The sequence below is a fragment of the Oncorhynchus gorbuscha genome, unplaced genomic scaffold (genome assembly GCF_021184085.1).
Source record: "Oncorhynchus gorbuscha isolate QuinsamMale2020 ecotype Even-year unplaced genomic scaffold, OgorEven_v1.0 Un_scaffold_2509, whole genome shotgun sequence".
Taxonomy (NCBI): Eukaryota; Metazoa; Chordata; class Actinopteri; order Salmoniformes; family Salmonidae; genus Oncorhynchus; species Oncorhynchus gorbuscha.
The window spans coordinates 47,501-75,228 of record NW_025747001.1 but is presented as its reverse complement, the minus strand read 5'-3'; the positions used below and the strand labels follow the sequence as shown (position 1 = coordinate 75,228).

The 27,728-nt window shown below is 46.0% G+C and overlaps 1 protein-coding gene and 1 pseudogene across 1 annotated transcript; one reads left to right on the top strand and one right to left on the bottom strand.

Annotated features, from left to right (window-relative positions):
• Nucleotides 1–7,990: 7,990 nt before the first annotated feature.
• LOC124025882 (oocyte zinc finger protein XlCOF6-like) lies at nucleotides 7,991–13,659 on the top strand. The gene is made up of 2 exons (XM_046339196.1): nucleotides 7,991–8,289; nucleotides 11,300–13,659. The coding sequence occupies exons 1-2, from the start codon at nucleotides 8,064–8,066 to the stop codon at nucleotides 13,594–13,596; spliced, it is 2,523 nt and encodes an 840-aa protein (XP_046195152.1). The 5' UTR covers nucleotides 7,991–8,063; the 3' UTR covers nucleotides 13,597–13,659.
• An 11,066-nt stretch (nucleotides 13,660–24,725) lies between these two features.
• Nucleotides 24,726–27,728, bottom strand: part of LOC124025881 — a 36,674-nt pseudogene continuing 33,671 nt past the window's right edge.

Below are 27,728 nucleotides of genomic sequence, written 5' to 3'. Positions count from 1 at the left end.
GTACAGTTCTATAATACCATCTAGTGGTACAGTCCTGAGTGTGTGTGGTGTGGTACAGTTCTATAATACCATCTAGTGGTAGTCCAGTTCTATAATACCATCTAGTGGTACAGTCCTGAGTGTGTGTGGTCGTGGTACAGTTCTATAATACCATCTAGTGGTACAGTCCTGACCTGAGTGTGTGTGGTTGTGTAGCTGGTCCCAGATCCCTGTGGGTCCCCTAGTGACAGGGTGCTCTGGTGCATCAGACGCCCATGCCTGGCCTGAAGACTGGGGATTGCCTGGACCCCGCTGCCCAGTCAAGGCCTCTGGGATGTGGGTTATCCGGCTGCCCATGGGCACACTATCCACCTTGCTACCCTGACCGAGCCTACTGTCACCACAGCTGTGTCCCGGTTCTTAGACATACTGCTGGCCAGTCCCCTGGAAAACAACATATCATTTTATCTATCAAGGTTCAGTCCCAAATCGTACCCTATTCCCTATATAGTGCACTACATTAGACCAGGGCCCAGGCTACCTGTTGTCTGTATAGTGCACTACATTAGACCAGGGCCCAGTCTACCTGCTGGGTATAGTGCACTACATTAGACCAGGGCCCAGGCTACCTGGTTGTCTGTATAGTGCACTACATTAGACCAGGGCCCAGGCTACCTGGTTGTCTGTATAGTGCACTACATTAGACCAGGGCCCAGGCTACCTGGTTGTCTGTATAGTGCACTACATTAGACCAGGGCCCAGGCTACCTGGTTGTCTGTATAGTGCACTACATTAGACCAGGGCCCAGGCTACCTGGTTGTCTGTATAGTGCACTACATTAGACCAGGGCCCAGGCTACCTGGTTGTCTGTATAGTGCACTACATTAGACCAGGGCCCAGGCTACCTAGACCAGGGCCCAGGTTGTCTGTATAGTGCACTACATTAGACCAGGGCCCAGGCTACCTGGTTGTCTATATAGTGCACTACATTAGACCAGGGCCCAGGCTACCTGGTTGTCTGTATAGTGCACTACATTAGACCAGGGCCCACCATTAGACCAGGGCCCAGGCTACCTGGTTGTCTGTATAGTGCACTACTACCTGGTTGTCTGTATAGTGCACTACATTAGACCAGGGCCCAGGCTACCTGGTTGTCTATATAGTGCACTACATTAGACCAGGCCCAGGCTACCTGGTTGTCTATATAGTGCACTACATTAGACCAGGGCCCAGGCAACCTGGTTGTCTGTATAGTGCACTACATTAGACCAGGGCCCAGGCTACCTGGTTGTCTATACAGTGCACTACATTAGACCAGGGCCCAATGATAACCTATTCCCTATATAGTGCACTACATTAGACCAGGGCCCAGTCTACCTGGTTGTCTGTATAGTGCACTACATTAGACCAGGGCCCAGGCTACCTGGTTGTCTGTATAGTGCACTACATTAGACCAGGGCCCAATGATAACCTATTCCCTATATAGTGCACTACATTAGACCAGGGCCCAGGCTACCTGGTTGTCTATATAGTGCACTACATTAGACCAGGGCCCAGGCTACCTGGTTGTCTGTATAGTGCACTACATTAGACCAGACCAGGGCCCAGGCTACCTGGTTGTCTATATAGTGCACTACATTAGACCAGGGCCCAGGCTACCTGGTTGTCTATATAGTGCACTACATTAGACCAGGGCCCAGGCAACCTGGTTGTCTGTATAGTGCACTACATTAGACCAGGGCCCAGGCTACCTGGTTGTCTATACAGTGCACTACATTAGACCAGGGCCCAATGATAACCTATTCCCTATATAGTGCACTACATTAGACCAGGGCCCAGTCTACCTGGTTGTCTGTATAGTGCACTACATTTGACCAGGGCCCAGGCTACCTGGTTGTCTGTATAGTGCACTACATTAGACCAGGGCCCAATGATAACCTATTCCCTATATAGTGCACTACATTAGACCAGGGCCCAGGCTACCTGGTTGTCTATATAGTGCACTACATTAGACCAGGGCCCAGGCTACCTGGTTGTCTGTATAGTGCACTACATTAGACCAGGGCCCAGGCTACCTGGTTGTCTATATAGTGCACTACATTAGACCAGGGCCCAGGCTACCTGGTTGTCTATATAGTGCACTACATTAGACCAGGGCCCAGGCTACCTGGTTGTCTGTATAGTGCACTACATTAGACCAGGGCCCAGGCTACCTGGTTGTCTATATAGTGCACTACATTAGACCAGGGCCCAGGCTACCTGGTTGTCTATATAGTGCACTACATTAGACCAGGGCCCAGGCTACCTGGTTGTCTGTATAGTGCACTACATTAGACCAGGGCCCAGGCTACCTGGTTGTCTGTATAGTGCACTACATTAGACCAGGGCCCAGGCTACCTGGTTGTCTATATAGTGCACTACATTAGACCAGGGCCCAGGCTACCTGGTTGTCTGTATAGTGCACTACATTTGATAACCAGGGCCCAGGCTACCTGGTTGTCTATATAGTGCACTACATTAGACCAGGGCCCAGGCTACCTGGTTGTCTGTATAGTGCACTACATTAGACCAGGGCCCAGGCTACCTGGTTGTCTATATAGTGCACTACATTAGACCAGGGCCCAGGCTACCTGGTTGTCTAGTGCACTAACATTAGACCAGGGCCCAATGATAACCTATTCCCTATATAGTGCACTACATTAGACCAGGGCCCAGGCTACCTGGTTGTCTATATAGTGCACTACATTAGACCAGGGCCCAGGCTACCTGGTTGTCTGTATAGTGCACTACATTAGACCAGGGCCCAGGCTACCTGGTTGTCTACCTGGTTGTATAGTGCACTACATTAGACCAGGGCCCAGGCTACCTGGTTGTCTGTATAGTGCACTACATTAGACCAGGGCCCAGGCTACCTGGTTGTCTGTATAGTGCACTACATTAGACCAGGGCCCAGGCTACCTGGTTGTCTGTATAGTGCACTACATTAGACCAGGGCCCAGGCTACCTATTCCCTATATAGTGCACTTTCTGTCTGTATAGTGCACTACATTAGACCAGGGCCCAGGCTACCTGGTTGTCTATATAGTGCACTACATTAGACCAGGGCCCCCAGGCTACCTGGCTACTATGTAGTGCACTACATTAGACCAGGGCCCAGGCTACCTGGTCTGTATAGTGCACTACATTAGACCAGGGCCCAGGCTACCTGGTTGATATAGTGCACTACATTAGACCAGGGCCCAATGATACCTATTCCCTGGTTAGTCATTAGACCAGGGCCCAGGCTACCTGGTTGCACTACATTAGACCAGGGCCCAGGCTACCTGGTTGTCTGTATAGTGCACTACATTAGACCAGGGCCCAGGCTACCTGGTTGATATAGTGCACTATTAGACCAGGGCCCCTACCTGGTTGTCTATATAGTGCACTACATTAGACCAGGGCCCAGGCTACCTGGTTGTCTGTATAGTGCACTACATTAGACCAGGGCCCAGGCTACCTGGTTGTCTGTATAGTGCACTACATTAGACCAGGGCCCAGGCTACCTGGTTGTCAGTGCACTACATTAGACCAGGGCCCAGGCAACCTGGTTGTCTGTATAGTGCACTACATTAGACCAGGGCCCAGGCTACCTGGTTGTCTATACAGTGCACTACATTAGACCAGGGCCCAATGATAACCTATTCCCTATATAGTGCACTACATTAGACCAGGGCCCAGCTACCTGGTTGTCTGTATAGTGCACTACATTAGACCAGGGCCCAGGCTACCTGGTTGTCTGTATAGTGCACTACATTAGACCAGGGCCCAATGATAACCTATTCCCTATATAGTGCACTACATTAGACCAGGGCCCAGGCTACCTGGTTGTCTAGTGCACTACATTAGACCAGGGCCCAGGCTACCTGGTTGTCTGTATAGTGCACTACATTAGACCAGGGCCCAATGATAACCTATTCCCTATATAGTGCACTACATTAGACCTGGGCCCAGGTTACCTGGTTGTCTGTATAGTGCACTACATTAGACCAGGGCCCAGGTTACCTGGTTGTCTATATAGTGCACTACATTAGACCAGGGCCCAGGCTACCTGGTTGTCTATACAGTGCACTACATTAGACCAGGGCCCAATGATAACCTATTCCCTATATAGTGCACTACATTAGACCAGGGCCCAGGCTACCTGGTTGTCTGTATAGTGCACTACATTAGACCAGGGCCCAGGCTACCTGGTTGTCTGTATAGTGCACTACATTAGACCAGGGCCCAGGCTACCTGGTTGTCTATATAGTGCACTACATTAGACCAGGGCCCAGGCTACCTGGTTGTCTATATAGTGCACTACATTAGACCAGGGCCCAGGCTACCTGGTTGTCTATATAGTGCACTACATTAGACCAGGGCCCAGGCTACCTGGTTGTCTGTATAGTGCACTACATTAGACCAGGGCCCAGGCTACCTGGTTGTCTGTATAGTGCACTACATTAGACCAGGGCCCAGGCTACCTGGTTGTCTGTATAGCATAGCTTCATACAGTAACTAATAAAGACCTTCTTCTCGGTAATGTTTTGTACTTACCCAAACTCCAGCCAAGAAGCACAATATCGGAAGTTCTAAATCATTGTTGAACTTCTGTTGTTATGGATACAAGTAAACAATTCTAGCGACAACATAGATATAGAATTACAAGACAGGAGAGACCCATTTTAGCTTCACGCCATTTTCGTGCCTGAGTGGCCCTGGATTGTTTTTGTTTGTATTGTAATGACCTGACTAGATCATAAATGAACAATTGTCCAGACAGAGGCTTGAGTTTACGAATTGACGGTTTATTACACCAACTTTACACAGGCTACTGTTTGGGCCGTAGCACACGCCAAATAGATGACAGATAACCCACAAGCCAATCGTGACCTTCTCTTGTGAAGCCCAGACGTAAGAGAGAGAGAACAAAGGCTGAACCTGGTCTTAACTTCCAATGCCCCGCCCCCTCCACGCCACTCCGCCAACCACCAGGATGCCCGGCATCAGAACATTCCAGGCATTCCCGTGATTGGCAGATAGCAGGTTGATTGACAGGTCGGACCCCGCGAACACCGGGTACTGGTCAGTACAACACAACCACCTCCTAGCCTAACACATAACACACAGCTGTCTGTGCGGGTCGCTACAGTATTATTATTATTTGTAGTTTGGAGTCAGTCATATTGAGACGCAGGTGACTCATTTAGAAACGTTGCAAACCCACAACATATCTCCCAAAACATCAGTGCGCCAGTTTTCACACGAGTCATTTATAAAAACTGAACTTGACGTGCTCATCCTCCCGCGAACGTTAGACGCATCCTGCGTGTGCAGTTTCCAGTGGTTGAAGTAGATCTATTGCTTTGCAGGAAGGCAAAGGTAGCTTATTAGTAGTAACCTTGCGTAAATTGAGAATATATGATTAAACTCGTATTTATAACAAAAAACAGGTAGCTAAATATAATAACAAGATGCAATAATTTGCCCTAGCTACAGATGGCTATATCGGTCCGTTAATACAGGACTAGTAAAGGTCCAGTGTGCTACTTTTGTGAGGAATATTTTTATATAGGATATATATATCTATATATATATATATGTTTATTATTATTACGATTTCTCGGTGTGCTTCAGCAGCCCTACTTCCTGCGGCTATGCGTCTGAATACTTAAGCCTCAAGTAGACTAAATGTAATTTATTAACATAATACATACAGTGCATTCTGAAAGTACTCAGACCGCTTGACATTTTCCACATTTTGTTACGTTACAGCCCTATTCTAAAATGGGTTAAATAAAAAATAAAAACACATCAATATACACAAAATACCCCATAGTGACATCACAATACCCCATAATGACATCACAATACCCCATAATGACCTCACAATACCCCATAATGACCTCACAATACCCCACAATGACGTCACAATCCCCCATAATGACAAAATGAAAACAAAAAAGAAATACCTTATTTACATAAGTATTCAGCCCCTTTGCTTTTTGACTTGAAATTGATCTTTGATGAAAACCTGCTCCAGAGCTTAGGACCTCAGACTGGGGCGAAGGTTCACCTTCCAACAGGACGACGACCCTAAGCACACAGCCGAGACAACGCAGGAGTGGCTTTGGGACAAGTCTCTGAATGTCCTTGAGTGGCCCAGCCAGAACCTCGACTTGAACCCGATCAAACATCTTTGGAGAGACCTGAAAATAGCTGTGCAGCAACGCTCCCCATCCAACCTGACAGAGCTTCAGAGGATCTGCAGAGAAGAATGGGAGAAATACAGGTTTACCAAGCTTGTAGTGTCATACCAAAGAAGACTAGACTAATCGCTACCAAAGGTGCTTCAACAAAGTACTGAGTAAAGGGTCTGAACACTTATGTAAATGTGATATTTCTGTTGTTGATTTGTCATTACGGGGTAGTGTGTGTTGATTGGCTGTATAATAAGGCTGTAACGTAACAAAATGTGTAAAAAGTCAAGGGGTCTGAATACTTTCTGAATGTATATCATAACCACTGCATTATACATTTCTCACCTTTTCTGACCATGATGAGTTCACATGCCCAAAGTAGCTATGCAACACATAACCACGCGCATCTCTCATTTCATTGGGTCTATTAGATAGGCTATTATAATGTCTAGTTTCTGCTCTAGTCGATGCATCCAACAGGCAGCGCAGTTTATTACCTAGGGTACTGGGGGGTAACTAGCCCTCCCCTAAGATCAATGTTTAATTGCTGACACAAGAAAGCAATGTTTGGAAAAAAAATTGTATGTTACCTCGGTAGAAGATGATCAATAAAATGTATTTATATAGCCCTTCGTACATCAGCTGATATCTCAAAGTGCTGTACAGAAACCCAGCCTAAAACCCCAAACAGCAAGCAATGCAGGTGTAGAAGCACGGTGGCTAGGAAAAACTCCCTAGAAAAAAACAGAACCTAGGAAGAAACCTAGAGAGGAACCAGGCTATGAGAGGTGGCCAGTCCTCTTCTGGCTGTACTGGGTAGAGAGGAACCAGGCTATGAGAGGTGGCCAGTCCTCTTCTGGCTGTACTGGGTAGAGAGGAACCAGGCTCTGAGGGGTGGCCAGTCCTCTTCTGGCTGTACTGGGTAGAGAGGAACCAGGCTATGAGAGGTGGCCAGTCCTCTTCTGGCTGTGCCGGGTAGAGATTATAACAGAACATGGCCAAGATGTTCAAATGTTCATAGACGACCAGCAGGGTCAAATAATAATAATCACAGTGGCATAGGATTTCACACAATTGTGTTAAAATCCATTTAATTTGTTTTATTTAGAAATTATTTAGTAAGTAAAACTTAAAAGCTAAATCTAGTTGTCTTCTTTGTATTATTTAATAGGTCCTCATGAGAGCCAGTTACATCATAGCGCTTGGTGGTGTTTGCAACTGCACTTGAAGAAACTTTCAAAGGTCTTGAAATTTCCCATATTGACTCACCATGTCTTAAAGTAATGATGGGCTGTCGTTTCTCTTTGCTTCTTTGAGCTGTTCTTGCCATAATATGGACTTGGTCTTTTACCAAATCGGGCTATCTTCTGTATACCACCCCCACCTTGTCACAACACAACAGACTGGCTCAAGTACATAAATTAACTTTTAACAAGGCACAACTGTTCATTTAAATGCATTCCAGGTGGCTAACTCATGAAGCTGGTTGAGAGAATATCAAGAGTATGCAAAGCTGTCATAGAGGCAAAGGTTGGCTACTTTGAAGAATCTAAAATATATGATTTGTTTAACACTTTTTTGGTTACTACATGATACCATATGTGTTATTTCATAGTTCTGATGTCTTCACTATTTTTATACAATGTAGAAAATAGTTAAAATAAAGAAAAACCCTTGAATGAGTAGGTGTGTCCCAACTTTTGACTGGTACTGAAAATATAATTATTTAATTTTTTGGTTAAAGTATCAGTTTTTAACGCCACCCAGTAGGTGGCGGCAATGGACATTTTTAGGATGTAGTCTGTAAACCTTAAAGAAGAAGAAGCCCATAGACGACAGTCTCAAGATAAATGTTTCTTCATAATGTCGAAACAACAGTTGTTGACTGTGTTTATAGCCAAGCGATTAATATCGGCAGCTGTGAACATATTTGGGATAGAAGAAAGGTGTATAGCCCAGTACCAGGAGCCACTAGCAGCAGTGACTGTTGAGATAATGGCGGCGGTGGAAACGACGCTTGAACAAGAGCTCTCTAGTTCAAAGCAGGAGATTGAACGTCTACGGAGGCTTCTTCTGGAGTTGGGAGCAGGTTCGTAGATAGGTCTTAAAAGAGAGCGAGAGAGGGTGGGTTATACGGGTAACAAATAACCACCAGAGAGGGGCAGCTAGTTTAGCCCACAGCATGGCTAGAATGAGCTGTTTTTAAGCAACGCCGGTGTATTTCCGGGGAGAACGAATGGCCCTCCCAGGGAAGCCACCGCCCGCGGTACTGCCGGCATTGTTCGCTGAAAACAAGACAACCCATTATAGGGAATAGGAAAATGGCGATTTTCGTGTAAATAAACACATTTCGAAATGTGAGTTCAATGGTTCTTTCAGCTCACTGGTTTTCTTGGCCTCAGTGCAGACTTGAGAGCTTTTTCGTTTCTCTGCCTGTGTCCTCCTTGATTTGAGGGTCTTTAACACAGGTTCCTCGCTCTCATCCACATGCCAATCTTCGTATAAATAAACGCATTTCGAAAACAATTATTGTACCAATAAATGCTTCCATTACTCCAGATGTACACACAAGTTAAGGACAATTTTAGGTAATGGCAGCCTGCAGTACACCACTGAGCAAGCCTGCAACGTCACTCTCTGGAGTAGCTGAAACGTCGCATCTTAATGCCGCGTTCAAAACAAATGGGAACTCGGAAAATACGAGTTCAAATCATGACGTCAGCGATCGGAAAGTCGGAGCTCTAGAAATGGATGACCGTTAAAAAAAATCGAGTTCCCAGTTGTTTTGAACGCACTGAAGTCGGATATTTCCGAGTTCCCCGTTTTAAACGAGGCATTAGTCTACATACGTTCCCACATGAGAGGCCATCATAACCGGCTTCAAATGCGCTATTGAGTCTTCACGTAGGAATGAATGGTGTCACGTGATCGATGGCCTTGTCTATTCAAATAGCCATTGGCCTATTTACGTTAGTGTTGCTTTGAATTGCCTTGCAAAAAAACCTGAACAGTCCGCGGGAAGCCGGACGTTTAATTAAATACAATTCCATTTCCTGTGGCGGTGGGCTTGGACTGTTGGTCATTATAACTGGGAATCTGAAATAAAATATCTAAAGGAATGTATTATTCAGCAGACTTTCCGTTAGCAGTTAAGTCAGAATACCTGTTTAACGTCCCATCTGAAAGACCCTACACAGGGCAATGTCCCCAATCACTGCCTTGGGGCATCGGGATATTTTTTTTTAGACTAGATGAAACAGTGCCTCCTACTGTCCCTCCAACACTACTTCCAGCTGGTCTCCCATCCAGGGACCGACCAGGACCGACCCTGCTTAGCTTGAGTGGTAAACCAGCAGTGGGATGCAGGGTGGTGTGTTGCTGGCCAACCACACATACGAGTAATGTGATGTAGCCTAATGTAAGTAGATATCTAGCTACGCCCTCTGGGATGTGATGCAGCCTAATGTAATTAGATAAGCCCTCTGGGATGTGATGTAGCCTAATGTAATTGGCTAAGCCCTCTGGGATGTGATGTAGCCCAATGTAATTGGCTAAGCCCTCTGGGATGTGATGTAGCCTAATGTAATTAGCTAAGCCCTCTGGGATGTGATGCAGCCTAATGTAATTGGCTAAGCCCTCTGGGATGTGATGTAGCCTAATGTAATTGGCTAAGCCCTCTGGGATGTGATGTAGCCTAATGTAATTGGCTAAGCCCTCTGGGATGTGATGTAGCCTAATGTAATTGGCTAAGCCCTCTGGGATGTGATGTAGCCTAATGTAATTGGCTAAGCCCTCTGGGATGTGATGTAGCCTAATGTAATTGGCTAAGCCCTCTGGGATGTGATGTAGCCTAATGTAAGTAGCTAAGCCCTCTGGGATGTGATGTAGCCTAATGTAATTGGCTAAGCCCTCTGGGATGTGATGCAGCCTAATGTAAGTAGCTAAGGCCTCTGGGATGTGATGCAGCCTAATGTAATTGGCTAAGCCCTCTGGGATGTGATGTAGCCTAATGTAATTGGCTAAGCCCTCTGGGATGTGATGTAGCCTAATGTAATTGGCTAAGCCCTCTGGGACGTTACATAGCTAAGCCCTCTGGGATGTGATGTAGCCTAATGTAATTGGCTAAGCCCTCTGGGATGTGATGTAGCCTAATGTAAGTAGCTAAGCCCTCTGGGATGTGATGTAGCCTAATGTAATTAGCTAAGCCCTCTGGGATGTGATGCAGCCTAATGTAAGTAGCTAAGCCCTCTGGGATGTGATGCAGCCTAATGTAAGTAGCTAAGCCCTCTGGGATGTGATGTAGCCTAATGTAAGTAGCTAAGCCCTCTGGGATGTGATGCAGCCTAATGTAAGTAGATCTCTAGCTAAGCCCTCTGGGATGTGATGCAGCCTAATGTAAGTAGATATCTAGCTAAGCCCTCTGGGATGTGATGTAGCCTAATGTAAGTAGCTAAGCCCTCTGGGATGTGATGCAGCCTAATGTAAGTAGCTAAGCCCTCTGGGATGTGATGTAGCCTAATGTAAGTAGCTAAGCCCTCAGGGATGTGATGCAGCCTAATGTAAGTAGATATCTAGCTAAGCCCTCTGGGATGTGATGTAGACTAATGTAAGTAGATATCTAGCTAAGCCCTTTCATCCATTGTCATTTGTCATTGTGGCCAAAGCAAAGAGCAGCCAACCTCCCAGCTAGATTCACTACTATATGCTGTTTGATATCCCTTTAGCCTCAGCAAATCAACATTTATTTGTCACATACACATGGTTAGCAGATGTTAATGCGAGTGTAGCGAAATGCTTGTGCTTCTAGTTCCGACAATGCAGTAATAACCAACAAGTAATCTTACTAACAATTCCTAAACTACTGTCTTATACACAGTGTAAGGGGATAAAGAATATGTACATAAGGATATATGAATGAGTGATGGTACAGAGCAGCATAGGCAAGATACAGTAGATGGTATCGAGTACAGTATATACATATGAGATGAGTATGTAAACAAAGTGGCATAGTTAAAGTAGACACACGAGTGTATTTGGATAAATAATACATTTCTTTGTTTTTGTCAAACTGGCTAATTATTCCGTCTCCTTCTCTCCAGACCCCCAGCAGCTAACTGTCCCTGAAGAGGAGGTTCCCCCTGAGCAGCAGCACTGTGAGCAGGAGTGGAGCCCCAGTCTGGGGCAGCAGGACACAGAGCCCACACAGATTAAAGAGGAACAGGAGGAACTAGGGACGAGTCAGGAGGAACTCGGGACGAGTCAGGAGGAACTCGGGACGAGTCAGGAGGAACTCGGGACGAGTCAGGAGGAACTCGGGACGAGTCAGGCGGAACTCGGGACGAGTCAGGCGGAACTCGGGACGAGTCAGGCGGAACTCGGGACGAGTCAGGCGGAACTCGGGACGAGTCAGGCGGAACTCGGGACGAGTCAGGCGGAACTCGGGACGAGTCAGGCGGAACTCGGGACGAGTCCGGAGGAACTCGGGACGAGTCAGGAGGAAGAGCAGCTTCACAGACTTGAGTCTGATTCCACAGATGTTGTAGAGTTCATATTTACTGCTCCTCCCTGTGTGGAAAAGTACTCTGATCGGGACAGAGAGAGAGAGAGGGACTCTCTACCCACCAACACAACTGAACAGACCCAAACAGAACCTAATGGAGAGGACTACAGAGTATCAGAACCAACCAGTGACTCTCTGCTCCTCTCTGCAGTAAATCCAGACTGTTCTGCAGCTCACAGTGAAATCATTGTAAGTGTGGATGAGGATGAGAGCGAGGAGCCTGTGTTAAAGACCCTCAGATCAAGGAGGACACAGGCAGAGAAACGACAAAGCTCTCAAGTCTGCACTGAGGCCAAGACAACCAGTGAGCTGAAAGAACCATTAAAGTCTCACGCAAATAAGAAACCATTCAAATGTCCTGTGTGCAGTAAACGCTATCAGACACTAGGCGGTTTAAAAACGCATCAGAGAATTCACTCAACTGAAAATAATCATCACTGCAAGAAATGTGGCAAATCATTTAACTTGTTAAAACAATGGAAGAAACATATGAAGAATCACACAGAGGAGGAATCACCGACGTGTCACGTGTGCAGTAAAAGCTTTAAACTACCAAACCATCTGAAAACTCATATGAGATGCCACACCGGAGAGAAATCCAGTCAGTGTCCGACGTGTGAAAAACACTTTAAATCAGCGAAAGACCTAAAGAAACACCAGAGAATTCACATTGAAGATCAACTGTACCAGTGTCCGACATGTGAAAAACACTTTAAATCAAAGTACAACCTTAAACACCACAAGAAAATTCACACCGAAGAGAAATCGTATCGCTGCAATGATTGTGTCAAGTGCTACAGGACAAAGACTGGCTTAGAAGAGCACGTGAGAACTCACACAGGGGAGAAACCTTTTAAGTGTTCTGTGTGTGAAAAGTGCTTTACTTCAACAACCATTCTAAGACGCCACGAGAGAACTCACAGTGGAGAGAAACCGCACGGATGCACACAATGCAACAAACGCTTCCCTGTCAAGTCAGACCTGGTTAAACACATGAGAACGCACACAGGGGAGAAACCGTTTAGCTGTAAAGAATGTGACAAATGTTTCAGTCATAACATTAGCCTGAGACTGCACATGAGAACTCACACAGGGGTGAAACCTTACAGCTGCACAGAATGTGGCAAATGTTTTTCTGTTAACAGTAACCTGAGAATGCACATGAAAATTCACACAGGAGAGAAATCGTTTTGTTGCCAAGAATGTGGTAAATGTTTCCGGCATAAAATTAGCCTGAGACTGCATATGATGACTCACAGTGGTGGAGAGAATCTTCACGAATGTTCTCAATGCAACAAACGTTTCCCCATCAAATCTCTCCTGGTTAAACACATGATGACACACACAGGGGAGAAATCTAATAGCTGCAAAGAATGTGGCAAATGTTTCCTTCATAACATTAGCCTGAGACTGCACATGAGAATGCACACAGGGGAGAAATCATTTACCTGCATAGCGTGTGGCAAATGTTTCCAAAACAAGATGGTTCTGACGAGGCATATGAGAACTCACAAAGCAGAGAATCCATATAAATGTCCTCTTTGTGTCAGTTCCCTTACGTCATCAAATGAACTAAAACATATCTACTTGGGAGAGAAACCAGAGACCGACCAACCAGAGAATCCATCGTGCCTCTGCAGCGATTGTGGCAAACGCTTCCCAACGATGAAAACCCTGAGAGACCACATGAGGACCACACATGAAGAAAGAAGGCATCCGTGTTCTGTTTGTGGAGATTTCTTTATGTCGTTGGGTTCTCTTAAAGTTCACCAGAAAATACACACAGGAGAGAAACCCCACCAGTGTTCTGTTTGTGGGAAATATTTTGCATTGTAGTGATGGAAAGTTTGGCTCTTTTTACAGACTCTGATCTTTGAATCATTTAAATAAATAAAATAACTCCTCTTTCGACTAATTTCGACTAATTTCTTGCGAGTCAGTAATGCCCCGAGCACCAGAGCACGCAGGACCCCCTACCGGTGAATGAGGAAATGATTCTACAAGCCTCTCGTTCACAATAAGGGGCTTATTGGAGTCGTCATTTGTAAAAGTGGCTTTAAGCAATGTACATTTGTGGTTGCCATACATACAGAGGATATGATTTATTGATACCTTGTGGAAGGAGGTCTAGGTACTAGATTGCCACGGCATTCCGTCGAGCCATTACAGAGGCTTGACTGCTGTGAGGGTAATAAGCACAATATAATTCACAAACTGCAGCACCCCCAAATCGATTTGTGTTCGAGTTTGTTGAGCAGAGGCGGTGGTATGTTTTGGTTCTACAAGCTGTGTATCATCATAACATTCACTTATTGATGAGTCCGGAGTGGCAGGTAGCCTAGTGGTTAGAGTGTAGAGGCGGCAGGTAGCCTAGTGGTTAGAGTGTAGAGGCGGCAGGTAGCCTAGTGGTTAGAGTGGTTAGAGTAGTTAGAGTGTAGGGGGCGGCAGGTAGCCTAGTGGTTAGAGTGTAGAGGTGGAGGGTAGTCTAGTGGTTAGAGTGTAGGGCGGCAGGTAGCCTAGTGGTTAGAGTGTAAGGGCGGCAGGGTAGCCTAGTGGTTAGAGTGTAGAGGCGGCAGGGTAGCCTAGTGGTTAGAGGGTAGAGGCGGCAGGTAGCCTAGTGGTTAGAGGTAGAGGCGGCAGGGTAGAGTGGTTAGAGTGTAGAGGCGGCAGGGTAGCCTAGTGGTTAGAGTGTAGAGGCGGCAGGTAGTCTAGTGGTTAGCGGTGGCAGGGTAGCCTAGTGGTTAGAGTGTAGGGGCAGGCACTAGTGGTTAGAGTGTAGAGGTGGCAGGTAGTCTAGTGGTTAGAGTGTAGAGGTGGCAGGGTAGCCTAGTGGTTAGAGTGTAGAGGCGGCAGGTAGCCTAGTGGTTAAAGTGTAGAGGCGGCAGGTAGCCTAGTGGTTAGAGTGTAGGGCGGCAGGTAGCCTAGTGGTTAGAAAGGTACTAGGGGCCAGGTAGCCCAGTGGGAGTGTCAGGTAGCCTAGTGGTTAGAGTGTAGGTTATCTAAAACTCCACCAGGGAGTTCACTCTGGAGAGAAACGTAGTCAGGTTATCTAAAACTCCACCAGGGAGTTCACTCTGGAGAGAAACGTAGTCAGGTTATCTAAAACTCCACCAGGGAGTTCACTCTGGAGAGAAACCGTTCTGCTGCAGCTGCTTTAAAAATGGACAGAACTTGTAGAACCTGGTAGAAAGTCAGTTGTATTCTAGAGAGCAGTCAGTCAGTGTCTTGGCACCAGGGAGTCCCTGTCATCTATGATGAAGACAGTAACCTGAGTGGTATTATATCTCAAAGGACATTTGTTTTATGAAGGTTCATTGTTCACTAACCATGTTTGATTTTAACATTGTTATTGAACAACTATTAATCTGTCTTCACATGAATAAACTGACAAAGGCACTAAAACTCTTTAAAGGCACATTGTCAACAAGCAGAGTTCACTTTGGATCGGATTCAAGTTAAATGTTCCCACTAGGATGTCTAGTAAAGGTGTGGTCCCACTAGGAGTCTAGTAAAGGGTGTGGTCCCACTAGGAGTCTAGTAAAGGTGTGGTCCCACTGTTTTGGAGTCTGGATGGAGAAACGTTGTCAGGTTATCTAAAACCCTAAAGGTGATTTTCAATCTGCAGTTCTCGGAAACCCCTCCACTGTTTTAGTAAACAGCTGAGTGATGGGGCTGGAGGAATGGAACCAGACATTAGACTTGTCTAAATTTCACTAACGGAGCTTTCAATGCTCGGACCGTCCATAGATCAGAATGATAGTTTTAACGTCGGCCAAGAGTCAAGCCGATCAGGGATTTGAACAATGCAGCATTTTAAAGGTAATTTTCCAATTGAGCCGACATATGTGGCGTGTACATATGCCCCCCCCACTAGGAGTCTAGTAAAGGGTGTGGTCCCACTAGGAGTCTAGTAAAGGGTGTGGTCCCACTAGGAGTCTAGTAAAGGGTGTGTCCCACTGAGTCTAGTAAAGGGTGTGGTCCCAGTCTAAAGGGTGTGGGAGTCTAGTAAAGGGTGTGGTCCCACCACTAGTAAAGGGTGTGGTCCCACTAGGAGTCTAGTAAAGGGTGTGGTGTGGTCCCACTAGGAGTCTAGTAAAGGGTGTGGTCCCACTAGGAGTCTAGTAAAGGGTGTGGTCCCACTAGGAGTCTAGTAAAGGGTGTGGTCCCACTAGTCTAGAGTCTAGTAAAGGGTGTGGTCCACTAGGACTAGGAGTCTAGTAAAGGGTGTGGTCCCACTAGGAGTCTAGTAAAGGGTGTGGTCCCACTAGGAGTCTAGTAAAGGGTGTGGTCCCACTAGGAGTCTAGTAAAGGGTGTGGTCCCACTAGGAGTCTAAAGTAAAGTAAAGGGTGTGGTCCCTAGGAGTCTAGTAAAGGGTGTGGTCCCACTAGGAGTAGTAAAGGGTGTGGTACCATTAGCTTGCTCCTGAAAAGATGATAATGACAGACAGTGATGTGAGCCTTGTCTACCACAGACTACCACATCAGAGATTACACTAGTCACTGTGTGTGTGTGTCTAGTGTGTGTGTGTGCGCTCAGAGTCTCTTGTCCCTAGTGTGAGTGTGAGGTCTAGTAAAGGGTGTGTCCCACCTAGTGTGTCCTAGTAAAGGGTGTGGTCCCCTCCTGGCTAGGAGTCAGTCCGTCTGTGTCCCACTAGGAGTCTAGTAAAGGGTGTGGTCCCCTAGTGAATGAGTTAGTGAGGTCAGTCTAGGAGTCTAGTAAAGGGTGTGGTCCCACTAGGAGTCGTCCTAGTAAAGGGTGTGGTCCCTGTCGTCCGTCCCAATAACATCTCCTGAAGTGTGTGTTCACTTCCCTTCTCTGGTTTGAAAGGAGATGACTGGATTCAGAAACATAGTGGAAACTCCCACTATGGCCCATTTGCCATTTAGATGTGTGGGAAGTAGTGAAGGAGTGTACACTTCAGGAGGAAGGGGAAGGAGGAGTCTAGTATTTCTGCATGTGTTCTCTCTCCCTAAGACCAGTGACCGGTTGTGGCTCGCCCTCTTTGAAGTTAAAATCCTTTCATATGTCCTGTGATCATAGTCTTAACTGACAGGTGAATAGGAGACACTGGTGAGAGCTCTTCAAAGGACCAACATGTCCATCTACACAGTGGAATCACCCAGTGTGTGTGTGTGTGTGTGTGTGTGTGTGTATGTGTGTGTGTGTGTGTGTGTGTGTGTGTGTGTGTGTGTGTGTGTGTGTGTGTGTGTGTGTGTGTGTGTGTGTGTGTGTGTGTGTGTGTGTGTGTGTGTGTGTGTGTGTGTGTGTGTGTGAGAGTGCCTGCCTTGGTGCTCGTGTGAACATGTCAACTTGATGTCAGAACAAACCTGTTTTCTTGAAACATTGTCTGGTTGGGTGAACGAGATGTAGAGACTCAACACGACATGAGAAAAGGACTAACTGACTGTCTGATTAAATAACTGACTGGTCTGATTAAATAACTGACTGACTGATTAAATGTCTGACTGTCTGATTAAATGTCTGACTGTCTGATTAAATGTCTGACTGTCTGATTAAATAACTGACTGGCTGATTAATAACTGACTGTCTGATTAAATAACTGACTGTCTGATTAAATAACTGACTGGCTGATTAAATAACTGGCTGGCTGATTAAATAACTGACTGGCTGATTAAATAACTGACTGACTGATTAAATAACTGACTGTCTGATTAAATAACTGACTGTCTGATTAAATAACTGACTGTCTGATTAAATAACTGACTGACTGATTAAATAACTGACTGACTGGCTGATTAAATAACTGGCTGTCTGATTAAATAACTGAACTGATTAAATGACTGATTAAATAACTGACTGACTGATTAAATAACTGACTGACTGACTGATTAAATAACTGACTGTCTGATTAAAAACTGTCTGATTAAATAACTGACTGACTGATTAAATGACTGATTAAATAACTGACTGGCTGATTAAATGACTGACTGATTAAATGACTGACTGATTAAATAACGGACTGTCTGACTGACTGATTAAATGACTGACTGGCTGATTAAATAACTGGCTGAATGATTAAATAACTGGCTGACTGATTAAATAACTGACTGACTGATTAAATCACTGACTGTCTGATAACTGACTGGCTGACTGATTAAATAAACTGACTGATTAAATGACTGGCTGATTAAATAACTGATTAAATAACTGACTGACTGACTGACTGATTAAATAACTGACTGACTGACTGACTTAAATAAACTGACTGACTGACTGATTAAATAACTGACTGACTGACTGATTAAATAACTGGCTGACTGACTGGCTGACTGATTGACTGAATAACTGACTGACTGACTGACTGACTGATTAAATAACTGGCTGACTGACTGATTACATAACTGGCTGACTGACTGATTTTAAAATAACTGATTAAATGACTCACTGATTGCTGACTGACTGACTGAAATCAAGATGACAAACGGTCTTATTTCCTTAATTTATTTCAAAATGTAGACACAAACCACAAGTGAATCCAGAAGGCATCAGAAGTGTTTGTTTGTCACAGACAGAAGGTTGAGAATGAACTCCGGCCACATTGTCCACAAGCTCACTGCACTTTAACTTTTACAGGTCAATTACGGTTGAGCCACAACGTTCGTAGCGTTTAACGCAAATGCTTTCTCCGCAGACAGAATGCGTCTTTGATTGAATCCCAGCCTGATGGCTCTAGTCAGTCTGTGGCTGAAGCCTTACAGATTGCTCAATAGAAACGTGAAGATCATTTCCTGATTGAGCCAACATGTGCAGAATTTACCGGGAATGCAGTCTCAGCTAACGAACATTGCCTTTACATTTCAATCACACTGTAACGCTGAACTTCAGCGATATAGGTTGAATTAGAGCCCTTAGACAGGAGAACAGCTAAGGCACAGCCCACCACCCCATCAGAGAAGAGGGAGTGTGTGGGAGGAAGAGAGAGGGGAGAGTGCAGAAAGGAAGATCAAAGGAGAGTAGAGCGATGTAGAGACTGTAGAGCAAAAACATTACTGAGAGAAAGAAAGAGAGGCTAACCAACGTTGAGCTGATGTCATGTCACCACTATCATAACGGCCAGACAACACAGTCACAACGTTATCATAACATTTTTACAGGGCTCTTTAAAACAGTCACGTGACTTGTAGTACAGAGTCTGCAACCCAAATGATTCCCTATACAGCATACTACTTTCAATCAGAGCCCTATACGTCCTGGTCAACAGTAGGGTACTATATAGGGAATAGGGCCCTATAGTCCCTGGTCAACAGTAGGGTACTATATAGGGAATAGGGCCCTATAGGCCCTGGTCAACAGTAGGGTACTATATAATATAATAATAATAATATAATAATATATTATATAGGGAATATGGAGCCATTGGAACTAATACAAAGCCCTTTTCTCCATCCATTCTGTTAGACACTTTTCCATAACTTAATGTTGTAAACTGTACTTTAAAAAAACACATAACGTCACAAAATACATATTTATTTACATTTTTTGTATTTTTTTTTTAAATAATTCATACTAAAATAGCTATTGTACATCATAAAAAACATCTGTGGAATATTTTATTAAATACGTTTAATTTAAAGGTAGACTCAGCAATATGACGTACATGTAGAAAGTAAACGGCATAGCGGCTCAAACTTAAAAGAGTTTTGAAGCGTGATGCTCAACTTGTCCGCTGTTTGGTCCCTGGCTGCCGGGCTGTGAACAACGTGAAACAAACCTGTGCACATGCGCAGATACTGTGTGTGACTGGTGTCAGAGAGAAGTGTTGCATCTCGCTCATCTCAATATCTGCGGGTGCTGCTCGTGGCGTCACGTCAGTTAGCTCAGTCTACCTTTAAAAATGTCTGAGACTGAAACTGTAAATAAAAGTTGAATTGTTCCCATGGACACAAGAGGTAACTAAGCAACAGTGTTTTTTCTGAGGTCAGTGTGGGTTTGAACCTGGGTTGACTGTGCGCTGCAAAACGGTGTTAGCCTGTAGAGCTAAAGCCCAAGGTTTGCTCATCACACAAGAGCCTGTAGAGCTAAAGCCCAAGCAAGGTTGCTCATCACACAAGAGCGTATTTCATTGAAGGTTAGCAATGTCGGTTGGTCCTGAGGCCTTTTAGGGTGTGTTGAAACCAGACAGCCTGGCCTGCTTGTTGGCCCCGCCCTGCGGAGAGGGTGCCTCAGGGCCAGACGTCTCATTGGCTCAATGTTCTTTGGGGTTTTGCCAATCAATCTGTAGCCATGTATACTCTTGAGGTCAAAAGTGAGAAGGTCAAGGCCTTTTAAAGCTGACTGTACATGTGTTACATCTAGACCCAGTGATCCTGTCTATAATGTTACATCCAGACCCAGTGATCCTGTCTATAATGTTACATCCAGACCCAGTGATCCTGTCTATAATGTTACATCCAGACCCAGTGATCAGTGATCCTGTCTATAATGTTACATCCAGACCCAGTGAATGTTACATCCAGACCCAGTGATCCTGTCTATAATGTTCCAGACCCAGTGATCCAGACCCAGTGATCCTGTCTATAATGTTACATCCAGACCCAGTGATCCTGTCTATAATGTTACATCCAGACCCAGTGATCCTGTCTATAATGTTACAGACCCAGATCCCAGTGATCCTGTCTATAATGTTACATCCAGACCCAGTGATCCTGTCTATAATGTTACATCCCAGACCCAGTGATCCTGTCTATAATGTTACATCCAGACCCAGTGATCCTGTCTATAATGTTACATCCAGACCCAGTGATCCTGTCTATAATGTTACATCAGTGATCCTAATGTTACATCCAGTTACACCCAGACCCAGTGATCCTGTCTATAATGTTACATCCAGACCCAGTGATCCTGTCCAGTGATCCTGTCTATAATGTTACATCCAGACCCAGTGATCCTGTCTGTTACATCCAGACCCAGTGATCCTGTCTGTTACATCCAGACCCAGTGATCCTGTCTATAATGTTACATCCAGACCCAGTGATCCTGTCTATAATGTTACATCCAGACCCAGTGATCCTGTCTATAATGTTACATCCAGACCCAGTGATCCTGTCTATAATGTTACATCCAGACCCAGTGATCCTGTCTATAATGTTACATCCAGACCCAGTGATCCTGTCTCCAGACCCAGTAATGTTACATCCAGACCCAGTGATCCTGTCTAATGTTACATGTTACATCCAGACCCAGTGATCCTGTCTATAATGTTACATCCAGACCCAGTGATCCTGTCTATAATGTTACATCCAGACCCAGTGATCCTGTCTATAATGTTACATCCAGACCCAGTGATCCTGTCTATAATGTTACATCCAGACCCAGTGATCCTGTCTATAATGTTACATCCAGACCCAGTGATCCTGTCTATGTTACATCCAGACCCAGTGATCCTGTCTATAATGTTACATCCAGACCCAGTGATCCTGTCTATAATGTTACATCCAGACCCAGTGATCCTGTCTATAATGTTACATCCAGACCCAGTGATCCTGTCTATAATGTTACATCCAGACCGGATGCACTGGGTCTGGATGTACTGACTGTCTAACCGATCCTGCTACTGACTGTACAAGGTAGGACTCTGGTCAAGTAATGTACAATATAGGGAAAAGGACCCATAGTTTTCAGGTCAACAGTAGTATATATAGAATAGGATTCCATTTGGGATGAACACAGTCAGCCAGTGATCCTAATAATATCTATAATGTTGCCATCCAGACCCAGGATCCTGTCTATAAGTTACACAGTCATGGGTTGCATCTATAATGTTACATCCAACCCATAGCATATACAAGCGCCATGCTCTACCAACTGGCTACAGAAGGACCATCTCAATAGTCTACAGAGGCTTCCTCGCCTCCTCTCCTCAAGCTCCTCTCCTCACTTCTTTTCCTTAAAGGGATACTTTGGGATTGTGGCGGTGAGGTTTATGTTTATCTACTTCCCCAGGGTTCGTTGAACTCGTGGATAGTCTTTTTAAGTCTCTGTGTCCAGTATGAGGGAAGTTGGAGGTAGTTTTGCGAACCGATGCTAACTAGCGTTACCCATGGACTTCCAGTCGTTGCGCTATCTGCTAGCATGCTAGCAGGTCTCATTTGCCCAACGTATCCCTGTTATTAAGCTCCTTTCCCGGAGGGAGCAAGAGGAGAGGGGAAGACAAGCCTCTGTAGAGTATTGAGATGGAGCCCCGAACAGAACAACGCGTCTGATGTCATGACAACAGGGGGTCGAGGGTCTTTGGAAATCAAGACAGCAGGTTCTCTGCCGCGTGTAAAACCCTCGCCAGCATGATCGCCTCCAAAACAGCATCCTATTCCCTACATAGTGCACTACTTTTGACCAGCATCCATAGACAGTATGTAGGGAATAGGATACCGAATGTAAACATCAGTCATTGACAACAACAACAAAAACTGTTTCATTAACATAAACTTGAATAAATAGTTAACTTAGAATTGTACTCTGTCTCATGTAAAAGCACATGAAGGGTGGAGAAGTTCTACAGGATAAACAGGGAGATGAATACAATCCCTGGCTACTGTACATGCCAATTATCTCTCCTTCCTCCCCGTGTCTTCACTTCCTGTCACTGGTTGAACAGGAAATGACTGGTATCAGAACTCCCACTACGGCTCTCCCAATACAACGCTTTTAGATTTGTGGGAAGTAGTGAACGAGTGTACACTTCAGGAGAAAGGAGATGACCTGCAGAGATACAGACATGGCACTGAAAGAAAACCAACACACGCTCGCTCGCACACACACATTCACACACACACACACACACACACACTTAGTCCAAATTAGTTCAGGAGGGGCTCAGAGGAGAATAAATGAGAATATGAAGGTATTTTCACTCCTCTCTCCTGGTCTTCCTCTCCTTTTAGTCCTCTCCTTCATTTCAGAGAACAGTGTCGTGTCCCTCCATCTCCTTTCAGAGAACGGTGTCGTGTTCCTCCTTCTCCTTTTAGAGAACGGTGTCGTGTTCCTCCATCTCCTTTTAGAGAACGGTGTCGTGTTCCTCCTTCTCCTTTCAGAGAACAGTGTCGTGTTCCTCCATCTCCTTTTAGAGAACGGTGTCGTGTTCCTCCATCTCCTTTTAGAGAACGGTGTCGTGTTCCTCCATCTCCTTTCAGAGAACGGTGTCGTGTTCCTCCATCTCCTTTCAGAGAACGGTGTCGTGTTCCTCCATCTCCTTTCAGAGAACGGTGTCGTGTTCCTCCATCTCCTTTCAGAGAACAGTGTCGTGTTCCTCCTTCTCCTTTCAGAGAACAGTGTCGTGTTCCTCCATCTCCTTTCAGAGAACAGTGTCGTGTTCCTCCTTCTCCTTTCAGAGAACAGTGTCGTGTTCCTCCTTCTCCTTTTAGAGAACGGTGTCGTGTTCCTCCATCTCCTTTTAGAGAACGGTGTCGTGTTCCTCCTTCTCCTTTCAGAGAACAGTGTCGTGTTCCTCCATCTCCTTTTAGAGAACGGTGTCGTGTTCCTCCATCTCCTTTTAGAGAACGGTGTCGTGTTCCTCCATCTCCTTTCAGAGAACTCGTGTCTCCTCCATCTCCTTTCAGAGAACAGTGTCGTGTTCCTCCATCTCCTTTCAGAGAACAGTGTCGTGTTCCTCCATCTCCTTTTAGAGAACAGTGTCGTGTTCCTCCATCTCCTTTTAGAGAACAGTGTCGTGTTCCTCCATCTCCTTTCAGAGAACAGTGTCGTGTTCCTCCATCTCCTTTCAGAGAACAGTGTCGTGTTCCTCCATCTCCTTTCAGAGAACAGTGTCGTGTGTTCCTTTCCGTGTTCCTCCTCCTTTCAGAGAACAGTGTCGTGTTCCTCCATCTCCTTTCAGAGAACGGTGTCGTGTTCCTCCATCTCCTTTCAGAGAACGGTGTCGTGTTCCTCCATCTCCTTTCAGAGAACAGTGTCGTGTTCCTCCTTCTCCTTTCAGAGAACGGTGTCGTGTTCCTCCTTCTCCTTTCAGAGAACGGTGTCGTGTTCCTCCATCTCCTTTCAGAGAACAGTGTCGTGTTCCTCCTTCTCCTTTCAGAGAACGGTGTCGTGTTCCTCCATCGTGTTCCTCCATCTCGCTTTCAGAGAACAGTGTCGTGTTCCTCCTTCTCCTTTCAGAGAACAGTGTCGTGTTCCTCCTTCTCCTTTCAGAGAACGGTGTCGTGTTCCTCCTTCTCCTTTCAGAGAACGGTGTCGTGTTCCTCCATCTCCTTTTAGAGAACAGTGTCGTGTTCCTCCTTCTCCTTTCAGAGAACAGTGTCGTGTTCCTCCTTCTCCTTTCAGAGAACAGTGTCGTGTTCCTCCATTCTCTTCTCCAGGCATGTGTATTTGTCCCAAATGGCACCCTACTCCCCTTAGGGCTTTGGTCTAAAGTAGTGCACTATATAGGGAAAAGGGTGCCACATAACAATAAATAAATAAATCTAATTCAACTAATCCTAGAGTCAGTTTAGCCTCCGAGACAGAAGGTGGCGCCACCTGATACTGAAGAGGATGACTCTGCTCCTTATCTCATTTCTTCTTGGTTTCAGTCCACAGCCTTTTCTTCTAACCTTCTCTACTACCTGGCTCCTGAGTTACGTCATGGTTGGTGTTGACGCCGTTCTTACAGTAATCCAATGCATTCAATCTCCTCCCTTTCCTGTGTCCCAAATTACACCCTGTTCCCTATGTAGTGCACTACTTCTGATCAGAGCCCTCTATGGTAGTGCACTATACACTGAGCGTACAAAACATTTAAGAACACCATTCTTGATACACACAGAAAGTGTTGAGTGTGAAAAACCCAGCAACGCTGCAGTTCTTGACACAAACCGGTGTGTCTGGTACCTACTACCATACAACCTCTGAATGGCACACAGACACAATCCATGTCTCATTTGTCTCAAGGCTTAAAAACCCTTTTCTTTAACCAGGTCTCCTCCCCTTCATCTACACTGATTGAAGAGGATTTAACAAGTAACATCAATAAGGGATCATATCTTTCACCTGGATTCACATGGTCAGTCTGTCATGGATACAACAGGTGTTCTTAATGTTTTGTCCACTCAGTATACAGGAAATGGAGGAGCAATTTAGAACGCAGCAGACCATCTCACCACACACTAAAACGTTTCCCGTCAGTTCATCCTCCAAGCCATTGGTTGGCTGTAGCAGTAGCCGTGGCGATGGTGCTACCTAATCCGTCCGTTCCCTCTGGGGGGACCCAGATCAGACTTCGGGTCGGGACTGAGCGCGCTCCATCCCGTCTCCCGACACCGCTGCATAACGGGACAGGAGCTAGGACCCTGAGAACACACGTCCGCTGCAGACCACACCCCGGCCAGGAGATGGTCCACCCAGCTCTGGAGCTCCGCCCCTGTCAGTGATGCTTTAAACTCCGCCTCCTCCACCTGTCCAAGGTGCACAGGGAGGTTGAGGATGGGGTTGAGGCCGTGGAAACTCTGATCCATGTAGGAGTTACGGACCGGCCCGCTGTGGAGCTTCACTGTGTCTTCTAGAGGGGGGAGGAGGGGTGAGGGGAGGAGAGGAAGGAGAGGATGGAAGGAAGGAAGGAAGGAAGGAAGGAAGGAAGGAAGGAAGGAAGGAGAGGAAGGAAGGAAGGAGAGGAAGGGAGGAGGGGTGGGGGGGGAGGAAGGAAGTAGAAGAAGGAGGAGGAAGGAAGGAAGGAAGGAAGGAAGGAAGGAAGGAAGGAAGGAAGGAAGGAAGGAAGGAAGGAAGGAAGGAAGGAGACAGGGGAGGGGCGAAAGGGAGATAATTATTGAAATTCCATATAGGTATAAACAGGATAGGCTGTGAATGTGTGTGTGTGTGTGTGTGTGTGTGTGTGTGTGTGTGTGTGTGTGTGTGTGTGTGTGTGTGTGTGTGTGTGTGTGTGTGTGTGTGTGTGTGTGTGTGTGTGTGTGTGTGTGTGTTTACCCTGGCGTATAGGCTGCTGGCCGTGGTACTCCAGAGGTGAAACCACAAAGCTGGTGGAAGCCAGCAGGTTCCAGTGATGCAACACTCGCAGCGTCCACACGCCGGGTCGTAACGGCACGGTTAACGGGGGCCGGTAGTGTGTGTACTCTGTCCCGCCGTCCACCAGGATGTCGTACGTGGCGGCTATGACGTTGGTGGGGTCCACCCAGACGACGGTTACCGTGACGTTCTGTCCCCGGCCCCAGCGTTGCATGGCAACCGGCTCCTCCGTGGGGCCCAGGAGGCTTCCGAAGTTCCTGAAGATTCTCTCTTTGGCGTCCCAGTCTGTACCCACCTGAGGGGAGGAGAGGGAGGACAGAGAAAGAGAGAGATCGAGAAACTGAGGGTTGATTTGAATGAAAACAGAGATAATGTAGAGAGAGAGAGAGAATCGTGTGAAGGATTTCCAGCAGGATAACCAGGTGGAATCTAAGTCCCCTGAATGGCACTACTTGATTTTTTTTCACGACTTTCCTGTTAATTAACAAATGGTGTTCCAGCAACAGCGTGACAGGACACATCCAGTACCACATGTCATCCCCAGGGGGCAGCAGCAACCTGCAGCAACCTGACAATAAAGACACTTAACAAATAGTGACTCAGAGCCCGTTTCAGTGGGGACAGAATCTCTCTCTCTCTCAGAATCTCTCTCTCAGAATCTCTCTCTCAGAATCTCTCTCTCAGAATCTCTCTCTCAGAATCTCTCTCTCTCTCTCTCTCTCTCTCTCTCTCTCTCTCTCTCTCTCTCTCTCTCTCTCTCTCTCTCTCTCTCTCTCTCTCTCTCTCTCTCCAGGGATAAGTTACATTTGAAGTATATGTATCTGTGCATGTCTCACCTCTGCAAACTGTAGTCTGTTGAGTGTGTTGGTTGCTGGGGCCAGGGTGAAGTGGTTGCTATGGGAGACCCAAGTCTCTAGGGTCTCGAGCTGGCTGGTTGCTAGGTTACTAGCATGTTGACGAACCAAGTAGCCTTGGAACACGTCTGACAGGAAGTACAAATGGACAGACACCGGGTGGCCCCTGGGGATATACCTGGGAAACCCCAAATATCCACATACACAGTACAATTACACACAAATACACACCCAAAATCCACAGATCTTCACCCAAATGTACAACCATCTACGGAAATGTCACTTCGCCCCCACCTACATGTACAAATTACCTCAACTAACCTGTGGGGTACACTGACTCAGTACCAGTACACCCTGTATATAACCTCCACACTGACTCGGTACCGGTACCCCCTGTATATAACCTCCACACTGACTCGGTACCGGTACCCCCTGTATATAACCTCCACACTATAACCTCCACACTGATTCTACCGGTACCCCCTGTATATAACCTCCACACTGACTCAGTACCCCCTGTATATAACCTCCACACTGACTCTGTACCGGTACCCCCTGTATATAACCTCCACTGACTCTGACTCTGTATATAACCTCCACACTGACTCTGTACCGGTACCCCCTGTATATAACCTCCACACTGACTCACGTACCCCCTGTATATAACCTCCACACTGACTCTGTACCGGTACCCCCTGTATATAACCTCCCACACTGACTCCCCTGTATATATAACCTCCACACTGACTCAGTACCGGTACCCCCTGTATATAACCTCCACTGACTGACTCTGTATATAACCTCCACGCTGATTCTGTACCCCCCTGTATATAACCTCCACACTGACTCTGACTCTGTATATAACCTCCACACTGACTCTGTACCGGTACCCCCTGTATATAACCTCCCACTGACTCTGACTCTGTATATAACCTCCACACTGACTCTGTACCGGTACCCCCTGTATATAACCTCCACACTGACTCTGTACGTACCGGTACCCCCTGTATATAACCTCCACACTGACTCAGTACCGGTACCCCCTGTATATAACCTCGTTATTCTTATTGTGTTACTTTTTATAATTACTTTTTATTTCAGTCTACTTGGTAAATCTTTTATTCTTCGTTAACTACACTTGTCAG

Bases quoted from the DNA above. Each gene is read 5' to 3' on its own strand.
- LOC124025882 (XM_046339196.1), top strand. From the start codon at position 8,064: ATGTCGAAACAACAGTTGTTGACTGTGTTTATAGCCAAGCGATTAATA. The intron at 8,290-11,299 runs GTTCGTAGATAG...CCTTCTCTCCAG, and splicing joins TCTTCTGGAGTTGGGAGCAG to ACCCCCAGCAGCTAACTGTC.